We start from the raw sequence: 16826 nt of genomic DNA on the forward strand, positions 1-16826 counted from the left end.
GCAGAGACATGGAGCTAGCTCAACTCTGCACTATTATTGTGAGCGTTACAAAAACATCGCGGCTTATCATTGAGTGTTTTCGAAGTAGAGCAAGAAGCCGAAGCACAGACAACAGCGATGCCACTGAGGCTGCCCTGCTACAAGCCATCGAGCAGAACAATTCCCAATTGCTGCAGGCTGTAACGAATCATCTGCAGTCTGTGGAGCGCCGGTTCTGGTCCAGGGAAACAAGCACAGACTGGTGGGACCGCATCGTTATGCAGCTGTGGGATGATGATCAGTGGCTGCAAAACTTTCGTATGTGAAAGGCAACTTTCTTGGAAATGTGCTTGGAGCTGGCCCCGTCCCTGAAGCACGTGAATACTCGCCTGAGACAAGCTCTGACAGTGGAGAAGAGAGTCGCCATCGCTCTGTGGAAGCTGACAACCCCAGACTGTTACCACTCGGTGGGAATCAATTCGGAGTCGGTAAATCTACAGTGGGCACTGCCATGATTCAAGTATGCAGGGCCATCAATAGACTTCTGCCACGAAGGATAGTGACCATGGGAAATGTGCAGGACATAGTGGAGGAGTTTGCCACGATGGAGTTCCCAAACTGCGGGGGGGCCATTGATGGGATGCACATCCCTATCTTAGCGCCTGCCCACCTACCAAGCGAGTGCATAAACCGCAAGGGGTACTTTTCCATGGTCCTGCAGTGGCTTGTGAATCACAGGGGTCGTTTCACCAACATCTGTTTGGGGTGGTCTGGGAAGGTGCATGATGCACACGTATTTCGTAAATCGGGGCTGTTCTCGAATATGCAAGTGGGCACTTTTTTTCCCAGACCAAAAAATTCAAATTGGGGGTGTGGAAATGCCCATAGTGATCCTGGGGGATCCTGCTTACCCCTTGCTCCCTTGGCTAATGAAGCCATATACCGGTCACCTTGACAGCGACAAGGAGTGTTTTAATAACAGGTTAAGCACTTGCAGAATGGTTGTAGAATGTGCCTTTGGGTGTTTAAAGGGTAGATGGAGGAGTCTCCTCACTAGGCTGGACATGACTGAGAAGAACCTCCCTTCTGTGATATCTGCGTGCTGTGTTCTTCATAATGTGTGTGAAGCGAACGGTGAGAGGTTCCCCCAGGGTTGGGCTGTGGAGGCAGAAAGACTGGCCGCCAGTTATGAGCAGCCAGATGCCAGCAGTACGCTGAGAGCAAACCGCAGAGCGCTTTGCATTAGGGAAGCTTTGAAAACCAAGTTCTGCAATGAGATGCAGGACTGATTTCTGTTCCTGTATGTTGTTTGCCTTTGGTGAACCCTTCTCCCCTACTCCCCCCATCGATATCTGTACCTGCCAAATCCCTCCAGAACAAGATGCGATTTAATAAAGAAACGTGTTGAAATGATGCAAAAGTGTATTTATGAACATTCAAGTAATGGGGGGAGGGGAGTGTTCATTCACTGTGTCAAGGGGTAGGGTGGTAGCTTGCTGGCCAGCTGTCAGTGTGGCTGCCACTGCTTTCTGCTTACCTCTACCAGTGTGGAGGCAAGGTTGTACTGCAGCCTGGCCCATCTCCTCCAAGACTGGCTGGGGGAAGGGGAGGGGGTGGGCATCAAAGCCCTTGGTCGAGGAGCATTATGGAGGGGCTGCAGTGGGACTTTGTCCTGCCTCCGCTCCTCCTGAAGCTCCACAAGCCACCGCAGCATGTCTGCCTGGTCCCGCACGATTCGCAGCATCTCCTACGTAGTACTGCGATCATGCTCCATCATTTCTCTGCGACTCTCCCTGTCCATGTCCATATTCTGGGACAAGGTCAGCCGCCACGCTCTTTGCTCTGTCTCTGCGGCCGCTGAGGCGTTCATGATCTTGCAAAACATGTCATCTCTTGGGTTTTTTTTTTTTTTTCCTCTTTCTAATCTGCGATACTCTTTCCGCAGCATTTCTTGAGGGTGGGGCCAAGGCTGAGGTGTCTACAGAATGGAAAAAAAAATAACACTCTGTTAGCAGAGTGAAGAAAATGATACAACTGCAACAATGTAGACAATAATCCCCATGCAGTGCACAGGGCAAAGGCAGAGCCTCATTCCATTCCTGACGTCCCAGAAAGGTCTGCTCGCTGCACCCTTAGAGAGAGGATCTGAGGACAGCGTGGTGGGAGGGCAGGGGGTATATAGGCTCTGCTTAAAGCAAATAAAAGTAATCCGTGTGACTTGCTGGGACACTGCAATGGGGAATACAAAGGCACAGGGCATCTGCTGTATAGCTCTGGTATTTTAAACATGCACTCTGCCATTACAGAGAGGAACTGCGGACAGGTTGTGGGGGGGGGGGGAAGTCTCTGCTGGTATTTTAAACCTTTACAGAGAGGAACTGCGGACAGCGTGGGGGAAGTGGGGAAGTCTCTGCTTAAAACAAAGATTTGCTGCACGCAGTGTGGTACCAGCAGTGTTCCGCCATGATGCAGGCTCCCCTGATTGCAGCAAAGTATCCTACCGTGGAGGGAGGAACAAGGCAGCCCTCCCCTGAAAACGTTTGCAAAGGATAACAGATTACATACATGAAAGTTTCCATGAGATATCAACTGATGATAAACGTAGCATTTCTCATCCCATAAATAAACTGTTCCCTGGGTAATCCCCCAGGACAGTCACCAAAACGCCTGAAATCTCCTTCCTCCCCCCGCCCCGCAATGTAAAAGGACAGAACTGCTAAGAAGAAAAAAAAACTCCCCAGATGTGCCTTCCACGGGATCATTAGTGCTGTCCTGTGTGCTGCTAGACTGCTCTGGGGTCAGGAATACATCCTGACTTTCAGGGAGAATGGACACCACGCTCTCCTGCACCCTGCTCTCCTCAGCCACCGCCTCCTCCTCGTCCACGGAATCCTCATCACTGTCCGTGGACTGTGACCCAGTGGAGGTATCGATGCTGTGGGGCGGCACCGTGGTGGGATCACCACCGAGAATTGCATGCACCTCATCGTAGAAGCGGCATGTTTTGGGCGAGGAGCCAGAACGGCTGTTAGCTTCTCTGGCTTTCTGATATGACTGACGCAGCTCCTTGATCTTCACGTGGCACTGCTGAGCATCCCTCTTGTGTCCCTTCTCCAGCATACCCTGGGGTATCTTCCCATAAATGTCCAGATTCCTTTTGCTGGCTCTGAGATGAGCCAGAACGGACTCCTCGCCCCACAGACCGATGAGATCTAAGACCTCTGGTCAACTCCATGCTGGAGCACGTTTGGGCTTTGCAGTAGCCATGTGGAGTACAGTGACAAAGCTCTCTCCACGCTGGCAGCACAGGAAATGAAAATTCAAATCTTCCCAGGGCTTGGGGTGAGGGGACATTTCCTGATAGCGTGACCAAAGAGCAGCACAGCGCGACTGTCCAGAGAGGTCAAAACAGGGCATTGTGGGATACCTCCCGGAAGCCAATAAATTCGATTTAAGTGAAGTTGTGTCTACACTGACACTAAATCAAATTAACAAATTCGAATTAGGTGCTGTGCCACTTGCAGAGGTGGTCTTAAGTTGATTTTCGATGCGACTTAATTCGAATTAACAGTAGTGCCAGTGTAGACACAGATGTGTGGAGGTCGACATAAGTGGCTTTATGTCGACCTCCGTCGCCAGTGTAGACCAGGCTTAGCCTCTCTTCAGGTTACAGAGCTGTGCCTATAAGGGGGAAATCAGAAACAGAAAACGGAGTCTCTGAAGGTATCCTCCTGCTATAGGTTATTTTTTTAGCATGGTCTACCCCCTGGGATGGTTCCAGCTGCCATCCATTTGGAGTGAGGTTCTGCATGTTGGACTTTTGCTATTGTAAGATGATTACCTTCAGGTGAAAAAAGCCACAGGAAAGATATTTTCTTTGTCATACAGCTTACAAGCATTTAGGGCAAGTTTGTGACACTTGCTCAGATTTGACAGGGTTAGCATGGAATGTGGTTACACCACAGGATTTAAAAACTACCAGAAGGGAAGGGTGAATGAATTGTAGCTTACTTTGTCAATTGCTGAAACAACCCATAATGTATTTACTTTTATACATTCTCAACTCACAGATATCCTCTGAGACGAGGCAGCTCTTTCACGTTTCTAACTCCTGGACCCCACTGGGACTTCACTCTGGTGAGTAAAGCATGCACTGTATTTGTATGTCAAAAGCTTGTTAACAATTAGAAGTAATTGAAATAAACAAGCAGGTAATGTTCCTTTCTCCTGGGTGAGGAAGAAAAAAACATATTGTTCTCTTTCCAGTTAGCCAAATACAAACACTTCCTTACTAAGCCATTCTGAGACCCTTGAGTGGCTATTGAATTGTACATAATAGATTCGATCTTCCTTGTCAGTCTTAACTTGATTGTATGCTTGGGATTCGTGAGTGTCAAGATGGTACCTGTAATTTTTTTTCTTAGACTACAGTTCTTCTTCGAGTGCTTGCTCATGTCGACTCCAAGCAGGTGTGTGCACGCCGCGTGCATGATCGTCAGAAGGTTTTTCCCCAGTGGTAACTGTTGGGTCAGTGCGGGCACCCCCAGTGACAGTTGTCAGAGTTTCCCCACCTTGCATTTGCAAGCTTTCTTCTAGTTTAGCGGTTCCTGTTAGTTTTAAATCAAGTTAGAATTAGTTGTGGTTAGAGTTGTAGTTTAGAATGAGTTAGGGGAGCTCATCCCTGTTCGTGGTATTCCCCTTCCCAGGTCACCTTGGATGACCTACCCTGCGGTGCTTGCCATAAACCTATGCCCAAGGGCGACCTGCATGATTCCTGTTTGAGGTGCTTAGGGGAGTCGCACCAAATCGACTGGTGCAAGATCTGTAAAGGGTTTCGCCCCAGGAGCAGAAAAGAAAGGAGTGCTAGGCTGAAGCAGATCCTGATGGAAGCGGCTCTACGTCCACAGGCCCCAGACCCGGCACCTAGCGCTTCGGTGTGCAGTGCCCTAGCATCGATTTGAGACCCAGTGCCGAAGAAGGGCTCAGCCCTGAGGGAATCCCGGCACCACTCACCAGCACACAACGCAGCGTGGCACCAGTCTCATTCACTGGTACCGCACAAGAAGCAAAGGAGAGGTCGAGGTCCAGGATCACAGGGAGACGGAGCCTGCGGCGTCAGCCAGTGAAGGGCACAGTGCCAGGGAGGGTGCCGGCACCAAGGAGTTCCCTGAAGGGGACGTGGAGGAACCGGACAGGGAGATCCGGACCGAGAGATACTGGAGGCTGGCATCGGGCTGAGAGCCTCATCTCCTCTTCCCCAGACAAAGCGGTGGCGGGGTCATCAACCACACATATCCCAAAGGACAACAGAGCCCATCAGCAACTTCTGAGACGGGTGGCTGCAAACGGAGGAGGTTAAAGAGTCAGTGGACCCAATGGTGGATATCCTCATGCCAGAAGCGCCCTCAAGAGTAGCCTTGCCACTCATTAAGACAATTCAGGCCACAACGAAGGCCTTGTGGCAGACTCCCACCTCAATTCTCCCAACAGCGAGGGGCATAGAGAGGAAGTATTTCAATCCCTCCAAGGGATTCAAATACTTGTTCACACATTCTCAGCCAGGCTCGCTGGTGGTATCGACAGCAAATGAGAAAGAAAGGCAAGGACAGCAGGGCCCAGCACCCAAATCCAAGGAGCCCAAAAGACTGGACCTGTTTGGAAGGAAGGTCTACTGCACCGGGGAGCTCGGGCTGAGGATTGCCAACCAGAAGGCCATCCTCAGTAGGTCTAACTTCAACTCATGGGAGGGGATGTTGAAGTTTAAGGACCTTCTCCTGCCAGACTCCAAGTCTGAATATGGAGCTATGATTGATGAGGGCAAGGCAATGGCCTGGATGTCACTGCAGGCTACGCTCGATGGTGGCTTTCCTGAGAAAAAACCATGTTCAGGTGTACCCCTCCCTGGACGATTGGTTAGTCATGAGGCGTTCCAGGGAGCAAGTGCGGGCCCATGTCGCACTGGTGAGTTCAACCTTTGCCAATTTAGGGCTCCAGCTGAACATGAGCCATCCCCCATGCCAAAGAAATGGCATGAGAAGTTGCATGCCGGAAGAGGGCACTCCCCGGTCCCTAAGAAGGACAAAAAGGGAGCGAAGGATGAGCCGAGACCTGGGCCAGGCTGCTTGTCTTCCCCAGAACGTGGGTTGGCTGCAGCCTTATGCCTTAGAGCTTCCAGTCCTATCCAAGATCCAACTCCTGGGAGCAGTAAGAGTACCTGGCACCTCACAGTGCCATCCACACCGAGGGCCTTTCAAGAGGCCAAGGACCTACTCTCACTCCCTGTGCTGCCCGCTCCTCGGGAAGAGAGACTTCCGTGCCGGGATCCCGTTCTTGTGCAGCCAGCTAAGGGCTTGTCCAAGGACAAGCCCATGATGAGGCCCTCACAGAGATCCCCAACACCGCAACACCACTCTCTGGCCCCTCGTCGGTCACCGACGCCCCCACAGCAGTCACCAGGACCCTGTTACCAGTCCCCAGAGAACTGCCACCAACAGCCAGATGTCCAGTACTGATCGCCAGACCCCCACCCTGGAGCCATGATGCCGGTTGCCAGAGTGCCAGCACCAATCCCCAGAGTTGCGTCATCGGTCTCCAGAACGCCACTACCAATCACTGGATTACCATCACCAATCTCCGGAAGCTTGGCACCGATTAGCAGAGTCCCGGTACTGCTCCCCAGAACTGAAATGCCATATCTCCCAGTACAGTAGAGCAATGGAGACAAGGTTGCTGGGAGAGGACCCCTTGGACTCAGAAGGAGAGAAGACTGCCTTGCCCAGTGGTCAAGTGAACCCAGCCACGGCTGCAGGTTTCCTCACGGGCTCGCCACCAGGCTTGTGGTCGCTGGAGCAATGGTCTAGGCCTTGGCAGTTCTGGAACCCTTGCAGAGTCCCTCCTGCCCCAGTTTCACAAGTGCAACAATTGTTCTTTGGACCATCAGAGGCAACGATGGTAGTCTTAGGAGAGGCCACTCCTGCTGGGGAGGAACAGTCACCTACTCCACCATTATCTGCCTCACCATCATCATCGCAGGATGAGGCAGTAGTGGGATCCTCTGCCATGGTCCCACAAGATGATTTCAGAACACACCAAGAGCTGCACAAGAGAGTAGCCACAAACTTAGGCTTGTAGGCGGAGGAGCTGAAGGAGCCCACTAATGTGCTCTTTGACATCTTGGTGGCAGCAGCCCATGAGGGGGTCCACGAGGGGGTCATGAAACTTGTCCAGGCCTTATGGCAAACCCCTTCCTCTCTGCCCCCTACGTCCAAGCAGGCCAAGAAAAAATATTATGTGCCTGCCAAAGGATTCGAATCTCTGTACTCTCACCCCTCTCCAGGGTCGTTGGTGGTGTCAGCTGCCAATGAAAGAGACAGGCAGGGACAGTCAAGCTCAACCCCCAAAAATAAAGACACAAAGAAGCTTGACCTTTTTGATAGAAAGATTTATTTGATTGCTAGATTGCAGCTGCACATATCGAACCAGCAAGCCTTGCTGGGGAGATATGACTGTAATATATGGCACTCCATGGCCAAATTTGCTGACTCCCTGCCCCAGAGTCCAGGCAAGAGTTTGTGGCTATATTGGAGGAGGGTGAAGCAGTAGTCCGAGCCTCTCTCCAGGCAGCCTCCAATGCCACCCACTCAGCAGTCAGAACAATGGTGTCAGCTGTCTCAGTGAGAAGGGCCTCATGGCTTCAATCATCTGGCCTGTCTGCTGAGGTTCAACAGTCCATCCAGGACCTCCCCTTTGACAGTGCAGCCCTGGTTTCCAATCAAATGGATGCCAGGCTGCAAGCTCCTTAGGCTATACACACCATCAGCTTCCAGGAAGTATTTCAGGCCCCAGCAACCACAGCGATTCATAGGGCAGGCCAGTTGTGAGCCATACAGGAGAATGAACAGAGGCTATAAACGCTGTCAAGGTCAGCCCCCCCATTGGCACTTCCCAGTCAGGCTCAAGCTGGGGGCAGGCAGGCCTTTTGAGGGTGTGCCTGGGGTGGCCTAAAAGAATTGACCCAGGATCCAAACTTCCCTTTCTTTTCAAACTACCTTTTACCCTACCTCCCTGCTTGGGCGGCTATAATATCGGACCAGTGGGTGCTAAGCACCATAACAGTGGGGTATACCCTTCAGTTTATTTCAATCCCTCCTTCCCACCCCCATCCCCAGTCCTCTTCAGGGATCCTTCTCACAAGCAACTTCTCATCCAGGAGATGCAAGTCCTCCTACAGGTGGGGGCCATAGAGGAAGTTCCCCTGCACCTGAGAGGGAAAGGGTTCTACTCTCATTACTTTCTAATCCCAAAGGCCAAAGGAGGCCTATGACCCATATTGGACTTACATCGCTTCAACAAGTATCTCAAGAAGCTGAGGTTCCATATGGTTTCCCTGACCTCCAGCATCCCCTTCCTGGAGACTGGTGGTACTCCTTCAGCCTAAAGGATGCGTATTTCTATATCTCTATTTTCCATGACCACAGACGGTTCCTATGGTTCGTGGTGGGAGGAAACCACTACCAGTTCACTGCCCTTGCATTTGGTCTGTCAACAGTGCCAAGAGCTTTTACAAAATATTTGGCAGTAGTCGTGGCCTACCTAAGATGTCAGGGAATACAAATTTGCCCTTATCTTGATGTCTGGCTCATCAAGGGCTGCTCAAAAGCTTAGGTCCAACGCAGTATCATGGTGAGCCTGTTGATAAACGAACAGAAATCAACATTAGTTCCAGTGCAAAGGATAGAGTTCATCAGGGCAGTCCTCAACTCTACCTATGCCAAAGCATTTCTTCCGCAAACCAGGCTTCAAACCAAGTCACAGCTCACCCGCTCACCACAGCTAGAGTTGGCCACAGACTGCTAGAGCACATGGTAGCGGGTACCTACGTAGTACAGTACATGAGACTGAGCCTCAGACCCCTCCAAATATGGCTAGCATCGGTTTACTCCCCAGCAAGGTACAACCTGGACATGATCCTTACAATCCCGTCTTGAGTACTTACCTCATTGGCATGCTGGACAAATCCTGCCCATGTAGCAAGAGTGGTTCCCTTTGCTGCCCCATCCCCACCCCGCCTGATGCTGTCCTTGGTATCGGATACCTTGAACTTAAGATGGGGAGGCCACCTTGGCACCCTCAAGAGCCAGGGCCTCTGGTCAACAGAGGAGCTGACATTACACATGAATATCAGAGAGCTCAGGGCAATTGGACTAGCCTGCGAAGTGTTCCTTCCCCAGATGTCAGGAAAGGTAGTACGGGTGGTTGGCAGACAATACAGCATCCGTGTATTATGTCATCAAGCAAGGAGGAGCAAGATCCTCAGCCCTCTGCCAAGAGGCATACTGTCTGTGGTACTTCTGTGTGGAACATGCAATCCACCTAGAAGCCTCACACCTCCCAGCAGTCAAGAATATGTTGGAAGATCACCTCAGCAGGTCCTTCTCTTATTGCCACGAGTGGCCCTACACTCAGAAGTAGTCAAGGTCATCTTCTAGAGATGGAGTACTCCCCAGGTGGAACTTTTCGTGACCAAACAGAACAGGAAATATCACTATTTCTGTTCCCTGCAAGGGCTTGACATTGGCTCACTTCCTAACGCATTCCTCTTGCAGTGGTCGTGAGGTTTCTGATGTATTCCTTTCCACCGATCCCACTCATCCACAAAGTCCTCATAAAGATCAAGAGAGACAAAGTATGGGTCATACTGATCGCTCCGGCATGGTCCCGTCAACACTGGTTTGACACATTGCTGGACCTAATGGTGGCAACCCCTTGAACACTCCTGGACTGTCCGGACTTGATTTCACAGGACTACAGTCCACTGCTGCATCCAAACCTCACTTCCTTACATCTGATAGCATAGATGCTGCATGATTAAGCCTTAAGGAGCAGCGTTGCTCCACTCAGGTTCAGAAAGTCCTGCTAGAAAGCAGAAAACCCTCCACTAGGATTACCTAGTGAACGGGAAATGCTTCTCCTGCTGGGCAGCTGAACGGAACGTCTCCCCGACACAGATGCCATTACACTCCATTCTGGAGTACTTACTTCACTTGAAACATCAAGGCCTGGCGTTATCATCAATCAGGGTACACCTGGCAGCTGTCTTGGCTTTTCACCCAGGGTGTAACCAGGGCAGATGAGTCTTCTCTCATGAGATGATGGCCAGATGAGTCTTCTCTCATGAGATGATGGCCAAATTCCTCAAAGGCTTGGAGGGGCTCTTTCCACAGGTCAGGGACCCAGTCCCTCGATGGGACCTCAGCGTAGTCTTGTCCAGACTCACTGGGCCTCCCTTTGAGCCCATGGCTTCCTGTTTGCTTCTTTGCTTGTCATGGAAGGTCGATTTGTGACAATTACTTCGGCAAGACGTGTTTTCAAAATCAAAGCTCTAACGTCGGAACCTCCCTATACTGTGTTTTACAAGGATAAAATCCAACTGCGCCCTCTCTCAGCATTTCTGTCAAAGGAGCTATTACAGTTTCATGTCAACCAGGACATCTTCCTGCCAGTCGTCTTTCTGAAGCTTGACAGCTCTAGCGAGGAGAGACTCCTGCACACCTTGGATGTCAGGCAGGCACTGGCCTTTCACAATGAAAGGACTAAGCCCTTCCGAAAATCCACGTAGCTTTTCATCGCTGCCGCCGAGTGAATGACATGTCTGCCAATTTCATCCCAGAGGTTTTCCTCCTGAATCACCGCCCGCATCCAGACCTGTTATGAGCAGGCAAAGGTTGCGCCCCCTGCCACTCTGACAGCCCATTCAACAAGAGCAGAGGTTTCATCAGCAGCTTTCTTAGCTCAAGTTCCAATACAGGTCATTTGTAGGGCCACAACTTGGTCTCCTGTTCACACCTTCACGTCCCACTACGCCATCACTCAACAGGTCTGGAACGATGTTGGCTGTGCAGAGCAGTATTACAATTGGCACGTCCGTGAACTCCTGGCCCACTTCCAGAGGCACAGCTTGTGAGTGGGTCATGGAATGGACATGAGCAACACATCTCAAAGAATGACAGTTATGGAAGGTTAGTAACCATTTTTTCTTCTTCGAGGGCTTGCTCATGTCCATTCCATGACCCACCCTCCTTCCCCTCTGTTGGAGTTCTGGTAAGAAGGAACTGAGAGGGAGGAGGGGCCGGCGGCACCCTTTATACCAGCGCATATGCGCACCGCTGCAGAGGGTACCTCTGGATACTACTGAGGGAAAAATCTCCACCACCAATGCATGTGGCGCACACGCATCTGCCATGGAATGGACATGAGCAACACATCTTGAAGATTAGTAACAGTGTTATTTTTTACTTCAATTAGTATGGATATGTGACAAAAAAAGCTAAAAGAGGACATGGATAATGAAGGATGAATCCCTGGGTGCTGTTGCCCACAAGTCCCCATCCTTGCTGCAGAGTCTAGGGCCACATGTACACTCGGAAGGTTTTGCCAGTATAATTATACCAACACATCATACCAGCAAAGTACATTTAGCATGGATGCAGCTAGACCAGCAAAACTGATTTTGCCACTAGAGCTTATTCCAGCCAGGGCCCTTCCTTCCCCAAGTGAAATAAGATATGCTGGTGTAACTGCATCTATGCAAGGGTGTTTTACTGGCATACTCATGTTGGTCAGCACATGACACCTCATTTCACTCCTGAGCAATGTAGTTATGCCAGCAAAGTTTATAGTGTAGACTTGCCTAGGTCTCTGGTTCCAAATGGGCAACGCAGCCTCCTAATCTAACCCAACTCCTCCCACACTTCCATGCCTGCATTAACCCTCCTCTCAAACCTTCCAATGCCTGTACACAATCAGTGCCCAAGGGTTTGTGGGTAACCCCCATTGAAAGTTGGGCTGAACCTTGACATTGATGTGAGACCTGGTCATTGGAAACCTTTGCACGTCATCACGTTTGGAACCAATACTGACCATATTGTTTTTAGAGAAGTAACGTGGGGGAGGTAAAAGATAATAGATATTACCTCACCCACCTTGTCTCTGTCATATCCTGGGACCAACAGGGCTACAACAACACTGCAAACAACTTACTGTTATTGTTACAAGAGACATTTGCATGAAAACAGGGTCTTTGATCTTTGGGAGTTTCAGTCCTGATGCACATTCCTCACCTGAAGTCCTATTTCTCTTCTAGGACTTCCAGTTGACAATAATCGGCAGAAAGCTGGCAAATACCTAAAGAACAAAGATCCTATTTTCATGCAAATGTTCCTAGTAATACAGAATGGGTAGGGGAAAATGAGATGACTTGAATTGTTTGCAGACTGAAAAACACTGCTTTTCTATGACGCATTACTGGCTCTTTCCTTTCAGTCCCTCAGGGTTATTTAATGCTTATACTAATGGCATTGTTTGTGTCTGTCTTTATGCTGTTTTGCTTACTCGTTTTGGAAAGACTTTTGCTTCAGTTTTATTTACAAAATACTTGTGCTTTTTTCACTACCTCTGTGATAGCCTGATTAAGACTTCCTGACTTTTTTACAGTTTAATGCCTTTCATAGAAATAACTTTTCCACATGACCTGAGTTTTTCAAGAAGGTTTATCATGTCTTTGATTGTGACTATTGCTAGCCAGACACATAATGTCATAAAATAATATTTAAAATTAGAATTGCCCTTCTGCTATGCTGGGTAAGCCTCCTGGACAGCTTTTTTTGGACTCCATTTCTGTCCTGGTGCCATGTAAGAATGATACAGCTGGCTTGGTAGTCAAAAGTCTAAGTTTTGAATGAAACTATGTTGGCAGAGGAAATGGGGAACCAGGCAATGCAGTACTTATTACCCAAGTCTAGTCAGTCTAAAAACAAAACTTTGGCCTTGCTTCAGATCCTGAGGTTGGGTTTAGAGCTATGTTTAAGGCATTGATATGCTTTTCTTGCATAAAGGAAGAGGGAATCTTCAAACCAAAAAGGTGTGGCATCCTGAAGTCTTGCATTGTTGCAAGTTCTCGTCAAAAACCTGTTTTGAACTTATTAAACTTACACAAGTGTTTTATCTGCACACATTATGAAGCCAGCCAAAAATCTCTTCTGAAATAATGGAATTGAGTTCTGTATAAGCCCTACAAATGAAATGCTACACATGTATGTTGTAAGAAGCTTTTCCTCAATCAGCAAGTGGACCTCAATCACCCTACTGCAGAGGTTTTGTGTATTGTCTTTTAGAACTAAAATACTCAGACAGAATAAAGTGACTGAAAACCCTGGAAACTCTAAATTCTGTTAGATGCTCTGGTTAGCTTAAACTGCAGAGGAAGAAAAAGACTATTGTGAGCCAATTAATTTCTGGAGTTTTGTATTAATAGTTAAACATAAATTTGTCTGAATGTAATTGTTATCCAGTGGTGTCAGCATAATACGTACTGGTAAGAAGACTTATGGGGGTGAAAAAGAGTTGCCCAATGGTATAAATGAAAGGACTGTAAAATAAAATGTGGGGTTCTTGGAACCCAGAAGGGGAAATAGAAGATGCACCCTCACCCACAAAGCAGGGATTTTCAAGGATTCCTTAGGCTCCATTGAGAATCCTATCCCTGCAGGTGGGGGTACATCTTGGGGAATAATGGTGTCATCTAAGTCCCCTTCAGGGTTCTGGAATCCCAACTCCCATTGACTTTCAGTGGGAGCTGACACCTAATTCTCTTACACTCCTTTAAAAATCCCATCTTTCCTATTAACTGCTGAGTTTGGAAACCATAAAAAAATTCTCATTTCATTAAGTAAATACCTGAGTCCATCAAGGTGCTAACTGCCACATGAACACACTTCAGTCTCCATTGCTTTAGTTTTTCCTTGCTTTCTTGTTTTTCTTTCTTCACAGTCATAATTATAGGAGCATAAAAGAACAAGTAAACGTATTAAGTGTTTGATTTGTGGATGCAGTCAAGTGACAAGTCTAAATGATTTTTGCCATTGCAAAATTACTCCAACAATTATTTTTCATCCACAGTTCTGCAGATGCAGTCAGGAGGGCATCTTTAAGCTGGTTTCAACGTCAGGCTTTATGTAGTAGCATCTATACACATAGATGCATAGGAAGGTATGCTTTCTAAAGCATAATCAAATGGATAGATATGACTTGGTGTCTTTTGTTTCAGAAAAGGAAGCGGAGAGAGAAAGATGATGATGTTGCCAGTGTTTGCAGTTTTGATTTTAAGGTAAGTAAAGCATTCTGTTCTTCAACGTATTGTTCTGTCAGGTTCAATTGTCATGCTATTGTAGTTTATCTAGCCCCCCGAAATCCCCCAATGTTTAATGTCTTGTGAAAGAAGGAAGAGTATGAACACATTCAAGTGATGGGTACTAGAGTTGTAAAATAACTGTGGCAAAGATGACACTTCAAATTCTGCTTTCATTAGTATATTTTATTTAGGCACACACTATTACACTTCCAGCAAATTGGACTTTATGATGTATGTAACTCTTTCATATAGAAAACTTAATTGTTTATAACAAATGTGTTTAACGTTAAATGTCCTGGGTGTTTATGTGGTGGGAGGTGGGGAGGCAGAAATCTGCTTCCAAGGAAACAATCCAAGCCAACCCTTAGAAAAGGAAGATTGCTCATTGTAATTTAATTGTTCTGACAATCTTACTGCAAGTGAAATATCAGAATAGGGGGAGGAGGAGGAATGAAATAGTCCTTCTGGGAAATAGTAATTTTTTAGTTCATAGCTAATTAGTCTTTTTAATTTGGGTTCTAGTTTTTTGGTGGAAGGTTATTTGTCCAACCTACAATCACCTTTCTATATCCTTTGTTGTCATAATTATTTTTGTGCACTATTTTCTTAACCTCCCTGTGCTGTGGTTGGGTGTCAGTCACAGCTTGATGCTTTCCATGAATGATCACTTCTGTGCAGAGAAGGGCCTCCTCTACAGTGGATCCATCCACTGCTCTGGACAAGCTTCTCCCTAGTCCCGATATTTTTCTGGTATTTCAGTACATGTTCCTTCAAGTCAGGGCAAGAAAGAATACCAGACAGGGCTACTAGTGTCACAATAATGATATCTACACATCAGTTGAGAGTGGGCGGTTTTCAGTACCAATTTGTTGTCATTTCGTGGGCTTGTCTATGCTGTGTGGACTACAGCGCCACAGCTACAGTGCCATAGCTATGCTGCACTAACCCCGTAGTGTAGACGCAGCCTACGACGATGGAAGGGTTTTTTCTGTCACTGTAGGTAATCCACCTCTCCAAGCATTGGTAGCTAGGTCACAAGGAGCATTCTTCCACCAGCCTAGCTGTGTCTACACCAGGCATTATATCAACATCTCTACATCATTCAAGGGTGTTTTTCATGCCTTGGACGGACAAAACTATGTCAACCTACATTATAAGTGGAGGACAGGCCTGTGTCTCCTCAGCTTTTCTAGTGGTGGTATGTTCAGTAAACATGCTAGCAGGAAGGAACTTTAAATAAAAATAAAATAAAATCCTGCCTCCATTCAGATGGATTGGACAAAAATACCAATGAATTATGATTCATATGCACAGCAGTGAATCGCTGTTGGGGGAAAAATGAAAATTATAGATAACTTATTTGTCTTTTAATAGTTTTAGCAGAAACTTCTGCAGGAAGGGAAAAGTCCCAAGGCATAAAGAGTTAAAAGTTCATACTGTGTCTTTTGTTTAACTTGACCTTTTACCTTGTTATTTTAAGTGGTTAGGCTCTCTATGACACTCTTACTTGATAGTTCTGGAGTCACACCTACAAAATACACTCCTACACCTTTTTAAAACTTTAATTATAGCTCTGATATTATTTATCATACTGTCTATCCATGAGTTGTGTGTATTTAGTGTATGTACATGCCTTTTAGCACAATTGACAAGGTTTAGAAAACTCTTAAAGCCAGCAAAGTCAAAGTTTTAGGCTTTTAGGGTAAAATTTCTAGCAGTACTTAAGCAATTTAGGTTCCTAAGTGCCTACGCCATTTTTAGGCCATTTTCAGGCTATGGGGATTTGAATTGCAGTGTGCACCAAAGTGCTGTGGTGTAACTCCCCTGTGTGGATGCTGTGGAAGCAAACTAAAAGGTACCTAGTTCGCATTAACGTAGTACAGTTTGAAGAAGAGGATTATATTAATGCAAGCTAGGAACCTTTTAGTTTGCTCCCACAGCTTCCACACGGTGGAGTTATAGCGCAGCACTTTTATGCGCACTACTATTCACGCCCACATAGTCCGAACCAAACCACAGGACAGTGTAGACATAGCCTAAGACTCCTAAATCGCTGAAGTGCTTCTGAAAATTTTTCCTTTAGCCTCACCAAATTCATGAGCTGTTTTATCTCTATTTTGTAGCTATTTCAGACAATAGGCTAAAAAAAAATAACCCGACCCCATAAAACCTAGGTATGTCTATATCAAGTGAATAGGCCAGATAGGACTATTAGGATAATCTAATCTGACCTGCATAACACAAGCAGTATACTCTTATCCCTATTTCACAGATGTGGACCTGAGGCACAGAGAGACTTGCCCAAGGTCACACAGGAAGTCTGTAGTGGAGCAGAGGCTTGAACCCAGGTAGCTCAAGTCCCAGGCTAGCCCCCTAACCACTGGATCGTCCTTCCATAAATTAATTAACATAAAGTACATGTGATCTTGAATGTGGAGGATTAATGACCATCTTTTGTATAGAGAGGAACTTTTTAGCCTGAATTTGTATTTATCTTCCTCAAAGGATTTAGGTCTGTCCCTTAATGTTATTAAAATCTAAAATTTTATAGTTCAGTGTGCTATATACCGGTATATATCTAGTATTTTAAAGTAAGTGGAGGATCACTCAACACCAAAAATTGTGACAGCCTCACATTTTTTGTTTGATTTTCTTTTTA

At 47.2% G+C, this 16826-nt stretch overlaps 1 protein-coding gene across 1 annotated transcript in view; it reads left to right on the plus strand.

The window, feature by feature from the left end:
* Window positions 1-16826, plus strand: part of NET1 (neuroepithelial cell transforming 1) — a 76286-nt gene that overhangs the window by 36233 nt on the left and 23227 nt on the right. Inside the window, exons 2-3 of the mRNA XM_067534882.1 lie at window positions 4050-4116; window positions 14084-14143. Coding sequence (XP_067390983.1) covers window positions 4050-4116; window positions 14084-14143 — 127 coding nt within the window. The remainder of the gene's footprint in view (window positions 1-4049; window positions 4117-14083; window positions 14144-16826) is intronic.

The sequence above is a fragment of the Emydura macquarii genome, unplaced genomic scaffold, assembly GCF_026122565.2.
Source record: "Emydura macquarii macquarii isolate MOO-44397 ecotype Brisbane River unplaced genomic scaffold, CSIRO-AGI_Emac_v2 contig_3470, whole genome shotgun sequence".
Lineage (NCBI taxonomy): Eukaryota > Metazoa > Chordata > Testudines > Chelidae > Emydura > Emydura macquarii.